The 14901-nt window shown below is 36.4% G+C and overlaps 1 protein-coding gene across 3 annotated transcripts in view; it reads right to left on the reverse strand.

Annotated features, from left to right (window-relative positions):
- Window positions 1-14901, reverse strand: part of SPAG16 (sperm associated antigen 16) — a 989423-nt gene that overhangs the window by 901307 nt on the left and 73215 nt on the right. For 2 of the 3 annotated variants that reach the window (XM_061148817.1, XM_061148816.1), the window contains one exon: window positions 1933-5018. The exons of the other annotated variant lie outside the window; for it this stretch is intronic. In XM_061148817.1, coding sequence (XP_061004800.1) covers window positions 4844-5018 — 175 coding nt within the window. In that variant the 3' untranslated portion in view covers window positions 1933-4843. Of the gene's footprint in view, window positions 1-1932; window positions 5019-14901 lie in introns of those variants that run through there. 3 annotated transcript variants of the gene reach the window in all.

A 14901-nucleotide genomic window follows, 5' to 3' on the forward strand; every position in this document is an offset into this window, starting at 1 on the left:
TCATGGACTGTAGCCCACCAGGCTTCTCTGTCCATGGGATTCTCCAGGTAAGAATACTGTAGTTGGTTGCCGTTTCCTCCTCCAGGGGATCTTCCCAACCCAGGGATTGAAACCATGCCTCCTGGGTCTCCTGCATTGGCAAGCAGATTCTTTGCCACTGAATCACCTGTGAAGCCCCAGAGAACTTGTATATTAGGATAAAAATTAAGCTGCTAAAGCTGACAGATCTCAAAAAGGGTGGACTGACACAAACAGACAATAATCCTCCCACAAGTAATTGTCCCAAAGTGAGTGATCAAAGTCCATGCACAGCTGAGCATGATGGATCAGGATTCCTCTTCTTTTTGGTTCATCCATTTAGAAGACTGTCTTGGTCTGTCTGCACAGTCAGATGGATTACAGGCACTTCCTTGACCCACATAAACTGAAGATAAAGGAATATAAAGCAGTTCAAGCCTGATGCTCCTTTAAGGAGCAGACCAGAGTAGCGGCATTGTATCAGTGTCATAAAATAAGCGACCACAGCGTCTCAGTGGTATCCAGCAGGATTGATCTGGCTCATATACTGTGGGTCAGTTGGAGATGAACTGATATTGGCTAAGCCCAGTTACAGCAGCACTGATCCTCATGCCTTTCACTAAATCAGAGGTTAGCTGAGACATTTTTTTTCTCATTCCATGGCACAGGTACAAGAGAGTAAACCAAAATGTGGAAGAACATCCAGTCCTGTTGTGTCAGATGATCAACTTACAATTCTCCAAAATATACACAGGTATATAATCAAGCACTGTATTAATGATCAAAATAGTATCCTTCCTTGAAAATGAGAGGAAAATGTAAGTATCTCTAAAAAATAATTCATAGGCACATACCACATAAGTGCCTATTCCATTGGCAAAATTTAGTGTTATTGTCACATATAGGTAGGAAGGAAGCTGAGAAATATAGTCTAACTACAACACTAGCAATATCATGAAAAACATGGAATAAATAAAATATGTTTTGGTGGAGAACTAGTGATCTCTGCCATAACAACTCCCACCATACTTTAAGAACTGACTTAATACAGATTACATGCTCTGACGATGACTTATTTAAACTAGAAATCTATAATAACCAAAAAAGGTAACCCCAAATCATGCATATGCAAATATACAAATATTCTCTAAATCAACCATGAATTGAAATCATAATGGAAATCCTAAAATACTTAAGACTGAGCAAAAATTAAAATGCTACATAGAAACATGTGTAAGAAGTAGTTAAAGTACTTAGTATTATAAACTTTATAATACTAAACAGAATAGTGGGAAGGCCAAAAATTAATAAGCTATGTATCCTAATTAAGAAGTGGAAAAAGAAACAAAGAATAAACCCAAAGAGTACAGACAGAAGGAAATCATAACAATGAAAGCACAAAGTAATGAAAAACTATGTATATATTTAAGAGGATCAAAAAACTTAAAAGTTATTTTAAAATACCAATAAAATTCCTAAATCTCAAGGAAGAACAATGAGAGATGAGGGAGAGTCTTCTCAGCAGGGAAACTTTAAGAAAGGAAGACGATAAATAGATATCAAAAACAAGAAGAGAATATAACTGTGGATTCGTTAGAGATTTAAAAAATAAACAATGTAACAAATATCTTTATGCTGGTAAATTTGAAACTTAGACAAAATGGTTATATTCATGTAAATATATTACTTAATGATTTACTAAAATTGATTCAAGAATCAATAACTGCTAGAATTCTATTATGCTAAAAAATGCGAATCCATATGAATCCAAAATATGAACAGCAGCTCCTATTAGTTTCACCTAAGACTTCTATGCATACATTTAAGGTAGATATAAAAACTCAAGAGATAAAGAGGGAAATATCTGCAATCCATTTTATAATACCAAAATTATAAAAAGACTGACTAAAAAAGAAAATTAAAGGTCAGTTTTATTCAAAATATAGAAACACCCTAAGTATAAAACAATGAACTAGATCCAGTGATATATATAAATCATATAACACATGATGAATGAGCTAGTTTCATCCAAAGAATGAAAGAGAATGTTACATTAGAAAGTCTAGCATGTCATTTACCACATTAAAACATTAACGGAGAAGATCATCTCAGAAGCAGAAAATTCAGCATTCATTCATGATAAAACTTTTGAACATGATAAAAAAAATTTACCATTCATTTATGATAAAACAAAATTAATGTTAACTCATGATAAAACACAAATAAACCTGGCAAATGTGGAAGTAGAGGAAATTTTTTAACTTAAGAAGGAATATCTACTAAAGATTTATAAAAAATATCATTTCTTGTGTTGAAACATGAGAAATATTTCTTCATTTTAGGAAAAAACAAACAGGATAAGAATGTCTATTCCAATCTCTTCAATTTAACCATTCTCTAGAAGTCCTAAACAATGTACAAAAATAAGAAATACACATCAAATTTTCCAAGATTAGAAAAGGAAAATCATAACTATCACTGTTTATAGCTGATATCATTATTTACAAGAAATTTTTTTAAAGAAACCTATTACAGTAGAGAGTTTAGCAAGGTGTCTATGTTTACAATTGACTTACAGTAATCAATTTCATTTCTGTGCAACAACAACTAACAGAATGTATATTTCTTAGGTATTCCTTCATTCAAACACAAATATTTATGGAGTACGTACTATTGGCCAGTCACATTTTTGGCACTGAGAATACAGAAGTGAATAAAGCAGGCAAATATTTCTGCTCTCATGGAGCTTACATTCTAGTAGGGAAAAAGTACAGTAAGTTAATAAGTACAATGCAGAATGTAAGAGGCAGATATGTAAGAAAAAAAAAAAAGCAGGAAAGAGATCCAGGAAGGAAAAGGGAATTTTAATTAAATCTAAATTAAAATTTAGATGGGATGTCTATGGAAAGTCTCTCTAAAAGGAGACATTTAATGAAAGATCTAAAGGAGTTGAGGGCATGAGCCATTCAAATTTCTGAGAGAAGACAACTTAGACAGATAAAACCTCAAGTGCAAAAGCCTGGAGGCAGGGCATGACTACAGTATTCTTCAAACAGGGAGGCGAGTGTGTCTACAATTGAGTAAAAGACGGTCTAGCAAGTGAAGATGAGGTCAGAGAGGTTAAAAAGGAACCAGAAAATGTAGGACCTCAGAGGCTATAATGACTTTCTTATAGCTCTGAAAAAGATAGAAAACCACTAAAATTTTTCAACTGAGATATGTAATGGATAGATTTATGTTTTAGGAGGATCACTCTGGCTGCTACATTCAACAAAGACTGAAGGAAAGGAAAGAAAAAAAGCAGAGAGACCAGCTGGGGAGCTATTGTAGTAATCCAGGTTAGAGATGATGGAGAAGAAAAACAGAGAGCAACACTGCTGGTGGTAAGAAAAGATGGAAGAGTATATATGTTTCAAAATACAACCAAAATAATTTTTCATATCTGATGTAAAATGTCTGAGAGAGAAATGACTCAAGGATAACTCCAGAGGTTTTTGGTTGAGGAACTGGAAGGACAGAGTTTCCTTAAGATGGAGAAAATTGCAGGAGATAGAGCCTTAATGCAGACTCAGAATGGAAGGGTTGGAGGGTTGAGCATGCAGTTGGCTATATAAAACCAGAGGACAGAAAAGAGATCGCTGGTGAAGATATAACTTAATGAATCACTAACATATAGGTCATTTAAAGTCATGAGACTGGGTGAGACAACCTAGGGAGTAAGGACATCAAAAGAGAAGAGGCCCCAGAACTGATCCCAGAAAAACCTCAATATACAGAGGTCGGGGAGATAAGGAGCAAACAGCAAACAAAATGACAAATTATGGAAGTTATTGGCAATAACAAGGCCTAGAGAATGACCAAAAAGTGAGTGACTGAGAATAGATGGAGAACAAGATCATTTAAAGCAGCAGCTGCTGAGGAACTGAAAGAGTGTTTGAAGGATCATCCATGTGAATATCTAAATAAGAATTACAGCAGGAATCATTTTTACAGAAGTAACAATGTCACAGTGACTACTTTTTTCATTTTACAAAAGACGTAAAGAAAAAAAAATTAAGAAGTGCCTGAAATAGCTATTATTGAGTACAATAAACTGATGATATGAGATTCAAGGCAAGGTGTATTCATTAATGAGGGTAGGAGAAGGGACTGAAAGCAGCAATGAGAAGCAAAGGGGACAATTATGTCACCTGCAGGTCCAATGCTATAGCTTAGTGAGGAATCAGAGAAGTCACCCTTGAGACTGCTACAGATCATAGTAGACATGAGCTATGTCAAGAAAGCTGACTATGGATGTCACTTCTCAACCTCACATTTGGTGAAGTAAGATAGTAGCCTGAGTATATAAAACACAGAAACTGGAAAATACTGCAAATCAAGGTTTATTTCCTCCCCTTCAAAGAGCTGATCATTAAACATTTACCAGAAGTCTGCTGGCTGTAGGAGAAACTATAAGCATGGAAAAGCTGAATTTCTATTAGCACAGAAGGTGAAGGGACATAATACAAGCTGAAAATAGAGTGGATTTTGCTGATCAAAGATCTTGAATTCCAGGGAGTACACAGTGAAAGATTAGGGAATCAGAAAAGGAGACTAAGAGATTGAGTAAGAAAACATGACATAAGGAGCCTTAGGGAGGGTTAGAGTTTTGGAATATGTGATGAGGGAGTTATAGGCTCCTTAAGAAGACTAAAAAGAACAGGATAAAGGATATGGGTGTTGAAGAAAAAGGTCTGGGAGAGAAGAGGCCCAGAAGCACAAGTTACTCAGAATCTCCCCTTTGCCTCCTGCTGACAGAGGTAGTATGTCCTGTAAATGGGCGGTCTTATTCGGAGTGCTTGGGAACTTTGTTGTCTCCTGTCAATGGTGTCTTGAAGAGCTGTGATCTTATTCCAAGTTTGAGAGTTCCCTCTCCACTCCTGAGGATGGAGGCGTGGAGTTGGACAGAGGGTTGATCTTGCTCTGAGCTCATAGATGCCCTCTTGATTTCTGTTGGAGGCCTCAAAGCCGACAAAGGGACAAGTTATTTATTTTAACTACTTGGAAATATTATTTATATTAGAAAAATTACAAGGCATTGATAATTATATTTAACAAAAACATGTATAAGATCTGTATGGAAAAAGTATAAAAATGTTTTAAAAGATTTAAAAACCAAATATATGGGGAGATAAACCACATTCATTTATGCATTGAGACACTCAATATCATAAAGATGCCGCTTATCTCTATATAAATCTATAAAACCACAGCTATGTTAATAAAGGTCTTAAGAAAAAAGTTTTTAGGAACTTGGCAAGCCTATTTTAAATTTTACAGAAATGCAAAACACTTCTGAAGAACAGGGTTGAGGAAACCATTCTAAGGTATATTCAAACTCATTAAAAACTGTAATAATTTAAAACCACAGTGAACTGTATGCTATCACTTATATACAGAATCTAAAAAAGTTAAAACTTTATTAAAAAAGGAAGTAAAATAGTGGTTACCAGCAGATGGAGGGTGAACTGAAAGTATGATGTTAAGAACACAAACTTTAATGAGTAGTAAATAAGACATAGAGATCTAATTAATACACAGTATGATGAATATAGAAAATACTAGTGTACTATAATAAGGTAATATGATAAATATTTCTGTACTGGAAATCAAATCACAATATATAAATGTATCAAAGTAACACAAGTGACACTTTTGCTTTAAGCTTACACAATGTTACATGTCAAATTTACTACAAAGAAAAAAAAAAAGGTACTGACACAGAAGTAAACAAATTCACCAATGGAACATTAAAGATGTCCAAAAGCAAACCCAGGATATACACAGAAACTACCTAAATGACTGAGCTGGTACTTGCAGACCACTGGGAAAAAGAAGAGCCATATAAAAAAGTGTGCTGAAATACGCAGTTATCTGAGTGAAACTGTAACAAGGAAGATTCAACTTTGACTCTTCCATGCTAAATCTGTTTCTTTGACTTTAACCCTTGTTTTTCGCTATGTTTGTTATTATAATCATACATAATTGCCTGCCTCAGAGAGTCCTGCCCTCTGCCTAGTTCATCTAAAGTGCCTTTGTTCAGAACCCTGTCCATCTGTAGATGGCAGGAAGAAAGAAACTAAAACATCACCCTACCTGAGGCTTGTTATTCTGGGAGATATTTGCAGATTAGATGTCCTTTTTGTTTCCTCACCTCCCCGCCTCCATCTCTAATCCATAGACAAAACTGGCATCCAGACCCCAATAAGTGGTTATTTTGAGACATTAGTCTGCCACCTTCTAGGTCAGTCAGCTCTCTAAGTAAAGTCATTATTTCTTGCCTCAACACATCTCTCAGATTCTTATGGAGCAAGTAGAGCAAGTTTAGACTCAGCAACAAACTCAAGTGAAACAGGATTCCTATTTGTCTCTACATAAAAAATTTGATGGTAATTTCAACATTATTAATATGATTTGAAAGCAAAATTTGATGACAAGACATCCAGTCAAGACAAGATGGAGCAGACTTATCTCTCCCCCTGCTTTTCCCTGCTAAGAACAACTATAAACCATGGAAATAATGCAAGACACAATGAAAGCATAACTCTGAAAGGGGAAAACAGAAACATAAACTAGTTCAAGATACCAGGATTGAAGGAAGAGCATAGTGGCAGGACATTTTACCATTCCTTACTGAACAGAAGGGGACTTAGGTCTGATCTCTAATGTGAAACAAAAGGTAATGTATTCTCTGGCCATAATCAAGTCTAACTAGAAATCAGTAACAAAAAGACAACAGGAAAATCTCTTAAACACATGGAAATTGAACAACATTTCTAAATCATCCACAGGTCAAAGAGGAAATCTTAAAGAAAATAAAAATACATAGAATTGAGTGAAAATGAAAGTATAACATATCAACATATGTGGCACACAGCTAAAGTAATGTTGAGAGGGCCATTTATAGCTCTATATGCTTGCATTACAAAAGAGGAAATGTCTCAAATTAATAATCTGTTTCTAACTCAAAAAAGTAGGGTTAAAAAGCATGAGAAACTCAAAGCTAGAGGAAGAATAAAGGAAATAATAAAGATAAAAGAGTTGCAGGAAGGGGGACCCCTTCCAGGGCCCAAAAAGGGGCTCTTGTCTAACACTCGGAAATGAACTGTCCAAGGAGACACTTATGCTGACAAAGCAAGAGACTTCATTGGGAAAGGGTGCCTGGGCAGAGAACAGGAGGGGAAGGCAACCCAGGAGAACTGCTTTGCCACATGGCTCACATTCTCAGGTTTTATGGTGATGGGATTAATTTCTGGGTTATCTTTAGCCAATCATTCTGACTCAGAGTCCTTCCTGGGGTGCATGCATCAGCTCAGCCAAGATGGAAGCCATCAAAAAGAAACCTCAGAGGTGGTAGGACACAGGGTGTCTCTTTTTGACCTCTCCTTAACTCTTTCAATGGGTGGTGGCTTAGTTCCTTACTGGGACCTCCTGTCATGAAATAACCCTGATGCCTGGCCAGGGTGGGAGGTTTCAGTCAGTGTGTTTCCTCTAACAAAAGCAGAAATCAATCAAATGAAAGTAGAACAATTCAGAAAATCATGAAACAAAAAGGAAATTCTTTTTAAAAAGTCAGTAAAATTGATAAAACTGTATCTAGCAAGTTTGACAAAAATAAAAAGGGGAAAGATACAAATAAAAAATATTAAGAAGAATGGATTGGAGGATCTTACCACAGATCATGCAGTTATTAAAAATATCACAGGGGAATGTTATAAATAACTTCATGCTCATAAATTTAACAAGTCCAAAAAATTCAAACTACTAAAACTATCAATTAAGGTGAAATAATCTGAATAGCCCCATAAACATTAAAAAGACTGAACTGGTAAGCCAAAAAAGAAATCCTCAGGTCCAGATGGTCTTTGGAGAATTCTACCAAATATTTAAAAAAAGAATTAACACCTACTCAGTAAAAAAAAAAATAACTACTGATCCACGCAAAAGCTTGGATGAATTTCAAGATAAAGATGTCAAATGTAAAAGTCAATCACAAAAGTTAAGTACAGTATGATTCCATTTAAATAACAATCTCAAAATGACAATATTATACACCTGGAGAAAAAAAATAGTGGTTGTCTACGATTAGAGATTAAGGAGAGTGGAATAGAGAGCAAAAAGCAGACATGACTATAAAAGAGCAACACTAATGCTTTTTGTGGTGATGAAACTTTTCTACACCTTGACTGAGACCACTGAGGACTGTGACACTGTATTTTAGGTTTTTTTGTACTTTAGTTTTATAAGATGTTACCATTGAAGGAAAGTAGATAAAGAGTATACAAGATCTCTCTGTATTATTTCTTCATGTGAAGTTGCATGTGAATCTGCAACTCCCAAAATAAAAAGGCTGGTTTCAAAAAAATCAAAGACAGTAGAACACAAATAAATTCAATAGATTAAAAAGTACTGTATCAACATGAATTTTTTTCATCTAAATACCATATTGTGTGTATGTAAGAGAATATCTATATTTCTAGGAATTACACACAAACACTTAGAAAAGGGAAAATTATAAACAAACATCTTAAAATATTCAAGCAAAGCATTCTGATCTTGGGATAGGAAAGTATCTCTTAAGCAAGTGGCAATAATTGTTACCATAAAAGAAAGTATTGATAAATTTAAATACATTAAAATGAACTTTTTGCTGGGTTACTTTTTTAAAAATAAAAACCATGAAAAATGAAGAACTTCTATTTATTAAAAGACACTACAAAGGATCAGAAAATATAAGCCACCATCTGGGACAAGATATCTACATTCATGCAACTGATCAAGGACTCAGTATTAAAATATACCACAATATTTTTCAAATATCAAGAACCTAAAAGAAAATGGGGAAAAAAAACTATGAACTGACATTTTATAGAGGCAAGCATATGAACTGCCTATAAGCAAAAGAGAACATGTTAAATTTAATTATTAGTAAGAAAAATGAAAATTAAGACCCTGTGAAGTAACTTATTTTACTCATTAAATTGGCAAAAATAAAGAAATCTGTAATACCCAGTGTCAAAAATGACATAGAGTAATAGGAACTCTATGTGTGGGTTTATAGACATGTTAAACTAATTTGAAAAATAATATGACATTGTCTAGTAAAATCCTCCTCTCTCCAGAAATTTTGAAATTTAATATCCTAAAGAAAACCTTGCATATGTGCACCTGGGGGTGGGTAAGGAATATTCATGGCATCCTGTTCCCTGGACCAAGACTCTGAGAACAATCTGAGCATACATTCATAATACGAAAGTAAATAGTATGAAAGGAGTTACATCCCCATACAAGAATATGGAAGAATCTTAGAAGCAAACCACCAAAAGAAAAAACCAAGTTGTATAAGATCATAGTGTATAATTTCAATTTATGCTTTTTATATATTTTTAATCAACATAATATATAATTTGTACATTTATATATTACAGTCAAATATATTTATATTAAGTTAAGGAAATATTACTTGAACACAGTTGTATTTTAAACTATAGATGTTGATACTGACTGAAGTTTGAAAATGTTGTAAAATCCTAAGCATTTTCCCATTGCAAACTGATTTCATATTTTCTAAATCCTTCATGCTTATGCATGATTCAAAATAAATGGTAGAGTTGAAAACCTGAGAATAATTAGTATTTCTTAATTACTTCTATTCTGATTAACATTTACTTCTTTTTATGTAAAGCAGAATAAATTTAGTGTAATGTATTTCTAGTTATTTGATTTTCTACTCAGAACAGAATTATAAACAAGTTGGCTTAATCCTTATGTATTTAACATGGCACAACATTATGAATAAATATTTTGATTAATATATTTCCTCAGGGATTTTTAATGATATTTTCAACTCTTAAATATATTCAACATTATTATCAAATTACAGGCATTAAAATTTTCATTTGCATATGGTTTTAGACTTTTTAATATATTCCATAATTCTAAACTCTAAAAATAATGCAAATCTAATTTTCTTTTTTGCAACTTTATGTCTGAAAAATGCTAATTTAACATCCTAAACTAGTATTTATAATTATTGGCAAAATGCCAAGGAGATCATTGGTTGATGTCAGAATCGCAGTACTTCTGGCAAAAAAACAACAATTACTGCTTAACAATATTCAAAAATAGTATACAAAATGCAGCTAAATTTGCTCTAATAAAGCAAGGTATTAGCATGAAGGGGTATTTAATTGTTTTTGAAGTGCACCATTAGCAGGCCAGGGTGGCATCACACAACATGATGACATAAACTGGCATATCAGAGTTAAAAGGAACTTTCACTCCTCTTTATATTTCCACATCGTTATATTTAAACTACAATCTATTTTATATAAATACCAAAGATATCATGACAAAGATATTAAATAAGATTCCATGTTTTCATTAAATAAATCAAAATATAAAATAGCCCTTAAAGAAGTTGATGGACAGGGAGGCCTGGCGTGCTGCGATTCATGGGGTCGCAAAGAGTCGGACACAACTGAGCGGCTGAACTGAACTGAACTGAAAGAAGTTGAGAGTTATGTGCAAATATTCTGTAAAGAACAATATTAAATAGGAACCTGGAATGTTAGATCCATGAATGAAGGTAAATTGGAAGTAGTCAAACGGGAGATGGCAAGAGTGAATATAGGAATTTTAGGAATCAGTGAAATAAATTAGACAGGAGTGGGAGAATTTAATTCAGATGACCATTATATTTACTACTGTGGGCAAGAATCCCTAAGAAGAAATGGAGTAGCCCTCGTAGTCAACAAAAGAGTCTGAAATGCAGTACTTGGGTGCAATCTCAAAAACAACAGAATGATCTTGGTTCATTTCCAAGGCAAACCATTCAATATCACGGTAATCCAAGTCTATGCCCCAACCACGAATGCCAAAGAAGCTGAAGTTAAGCACTTCTATGAAGACCTATAAGATCTTCTAGTTAGTTAGTTCAGTCACTCAGTCGTGTCCGACTCTTTGCGACCCTATGAATCGCAGCAAGCCAGGCCTCCCTGTCCATTACCAACTCCCGGAGTTTACTCAAACTCATGCCCATCGAGTCGGTGAAGCCATCCAGCCACCTCATCCTCTGTCACCCCCTTCTCCTCCTGCCCCCAATCCCTCCCAGCATCAGGGTCTTTTCCAATGAGTCAACTCTTTGCATGAGGTGGCCAAAGTATTGGAGTTTCAGCTTCAGCATCAGTCTGTCCAATGAACACCCAGGACCTATCTCCTTAAGGATGGACTGGTTGGATCTCCCTGCAGTCCAAGGGACTCTCAAGAGTCTTTTCCAACACCACAGTTCAAAAGCATCAATTTTTCGGTGCTCAGCTTTCTTCACAGTCCAACTCTCACATCCATACATGGCTACTGGAAAAACCATAGCCTTGACCAGACAGACCTTTGTTGGCAAAGTAATGTCTCTGCTTTTTAATATGCTATCTAGGTTAGTCATAATTTTCCTTCCAAGGAGTAAGCGTCTTTTCATTTCATGGCTGCAGTCACCATCTGCAGTGATTTTGGAGTCCCCAAAAATAAAGTCTGACACTGTTTCTACTGTCTCCCCATCTATTTCCCATGAGGTGATGGGACCAGATGCCATGATCTTAATTTTCTGAATGTTAAGCTTTAAGCCAACTTTTTCACTCTCCTCTTTCACTTTCATCAAGAGGCTTTTTAGTTCCTCTTCACTTTCTGCCATAAGAACTAACATCAAAAAAAGATATCCTTTTCATTATAGGGGACTGGAATGCAAAAGTAGGAAGTCAAGAGATACCTGGAGTAGCAAGCAAGGTTGGCCTTGGAGTACAGAATGGAGCATGGGAAGACAAACAGAGTTTTGCCAAGAGGACGCCCTGGTCACAGCAAACACCCTCTTCCAACAACACAAGAGACGGCTCTACACATGGACACCACCGGACGGTCAACACCAAAATCAGACTGATTGTTTTCTTTGCAGCCAAAGAGGGAGAAGCTCTATATAGTCAGCAAAAACAAGACTGGGAGCTGATAGTGCCGAGATCATGAACTCCTTATTGCCAAATTCAGACTTAAATTGAAGAAAGTAGGGGAAACAACTAGGCCATTCAGGTATGACCTAAATCAAATCTCTTACAATTATACAGTGTAAGTGACAAACAGATTCAAGGGACTAGATCTGATAGACAGGGTTCCTCAAGAACTATGGACAGAGATTTGTAACATTATACAGGAGGAAGTGATCAAAACCATCACCAAGAAGAAGAAATGCAAAAAGGCAAAATGGTTGTCTGAGGAGGCCTTACAAACAGCTGAGAAAAGAAGAGAAGCAAAAGGTAACGGAGAAAAGGAAAGATATACCCATCTGAATGCAGAATTCCAAAGAAAGCAAGGATAGATAAGCCTTCCTAAGTGAAATTATTTTTTTAAAAAAAAGGCGGGGAGGGGGGGTGGTAATAGAATGGAACAGGCTAGAGAGCTCTTCAAGAAAATTAGAGATATCAAGGGAACATTCCATACAAGTTGCTAGTGCTAAGTCATTTCAGTTGTGCCCAGTGGACTATAGCCTGCCAGGCTCCTCTGTCTACGGGATTCTCCCACAGAATCCTGGACTGGCAAGAATACTGGACTGGGTTGCCATTCCTTCTCCAGAAGATCCTCCTGAGCCAGGTCTCCAGCACTGCAAGCAGATTCTTTACTCTTTGAGCTACTAGGGAAGCCCTGTTTCATGCAAAGATGGACACAAAAAAGAACAGAAATGGTATGGACCTAACAGAAGCAGAGGATATTAAGAGGCAGCAAGAATACACAGAAGAACTATACAGAAAAAGATCTTAATGACCAAGATATCCACGATGGTGTGATCACACACCAAGGGCCAGACATCCTGGACTGCAGGGTTAAGTGGGCCTTTGGAAGCATCACTACAAACAAAGCTAGTGGAGGTGATGGAATTCTAGCTGACCAATTTCAAATCCTAAAAGATGATGGTGTGAAAGTGCTTCACTCAATATGCTAGCAAAATTGGAAAACTCAGCAGTGGCCACAGGAAGGAAAAGGTCAGTTTTCATTTCAATCCCTAAGAAAGACAATGCCAAAGAATGCTCAAACTACTGAACAATTTCACTCATCTCACATGTGAGCAAAGTATTGCTCAAAATCCTCCAAGCTAGGCTTCAATAGTACATGACCAAGAATTTTCATATGTAAAAGCTTGATTTAGGAAAGGCAGAGGAACCAGAAATCAAATTGATAGTGAAGGACAGCAGGGGACAGTGAAGAACTGGCGTGCTACAGTCCATGGGGTCGCAGAGAATAGGACATGACTTACAGACTGAACAACAACAAAAAATGTTGATACCTTTAACTTTCTAAAGGTATGGTGGTTTCTAAACCACCACCACCACAAACTTCTTGAGAGGATGGGTTTCCCTCATGGCTCAGTTGGTAAATCATCTCTGCCTGTAATGCAGGAGACCTGGGTTCAATTCCTGGGTCAGGAAGATCCCCTGTAGAAGGAAATGGCAACCCACTCCAGTATTCTGGCTTGGAGAATCCCATGGACATAGGAGCCTGGCAGGCTACAATCAATGAGATCACAAGAGTCAGACATGACTTAGTGAATAAACAATCACCATCTCTAACTTTTCACATGTCTGATCACCACTCAAAGCCTCTAAAGTAGTCATTTCTTTTTCCAGTAGTCATGTATGGATGTGAGAGTTGGACTATAAAGAAAGCTGAGCACTGAAGAATTGATGCTTTTGAACTGTGGTGTTGGAGAAGACTCTTGAGAGTCCGTTGGACTCCAAGGAGATCCAACCAGTTCATCCTAAAGGAAATCAGTCCTGAATATTCATTGGAAGAACTGATGCTGAAGCTGAAGCTCCAATACTTTGGTCACCTGATGCAAAGAACCGACTCATTGGAAAAGACCCTGATGCTGGGAAAGATTGAAGGCAGGAGAAGAGGATGACAGAGGATGAGATGGTTGGATGGTATCACTGACGTGATGGACATGAGTTTGAGTAGGTTCCAGGACTTGGTGATGGACAGGGAAGCCTGGTGTGCTGCAGTCCATGGAGTGGCAAAGAGTCGGACACGACTGAGCAACTGAACTGAACTGAAAGTAGTAATTTCTTTCTCTTATCTGCGACTTGTGTGACTGCAAAAGACATTCAATTAATTGCATAATGATTCTCACTTCTTTTAGAGTAAAATATATTTCACAGATAGAGGGAAATTGTGTTATAATGTATAGTTATCGTCACAAAAACTAACCTGTTGACTATTTTAGTAACCCATTGTTTGGTTTACAGAGGGAAGAAAAATGGCTTTTCTCCAGTATTCAGGGAAATTGTTTCCATATTGTACAGAAAATAGTTTAAACCATAAGAATTAACTTTTAGAGTATAATCTCATGTTATAGAAAAATATAGAGAAATTAACATGGCATATCAGGATAAGTGAGGTGAAAGTGAAAGTCGTTCAGTCGTGTTCGATTCTTTCTGGCCCCATAGACTATACAGTCCATGGAATTCTCTAAGGCAGAATACTGGTATAGTTAGCCTTTTCCTTCTCCAGGGGATCTTTCTAACCCAAGGATCGAAACCAGGTATCCCACATTGAAAGTCACAGTTGTGTCTGACTCTTTGTGACCCCATGGACTGTAGCCCACCAGGCTCCTCCATCCATGGAATTTTCTAGGAAAGAGTACTGGAGTGGGTTGCCATTTCCTTCTCCAGGGGATCTTCCCGACCCACGGATTGAACCAAGGTCTCCTGCATTGCAGGCAGACACTTCACCATCTGAGCCACCAGGGAATCCCTGGTGGGATTCCCGCATTGAAGGCAGATTCTTTACCAGCTAAGCCATAAGGGA

This window comes from Dama dama, chromosome 8 (genome assembly GCF_033118175.1).
Source record: "Dama dama isolate Ldn47 chromosome 8, ASM3311817v1, whole genome shotgun sequence".
NCBI lineage: Eukaryota > Metazoa > Chordata > Mammalia > Artiodactyla > Cervidae > Dama > Dama dama.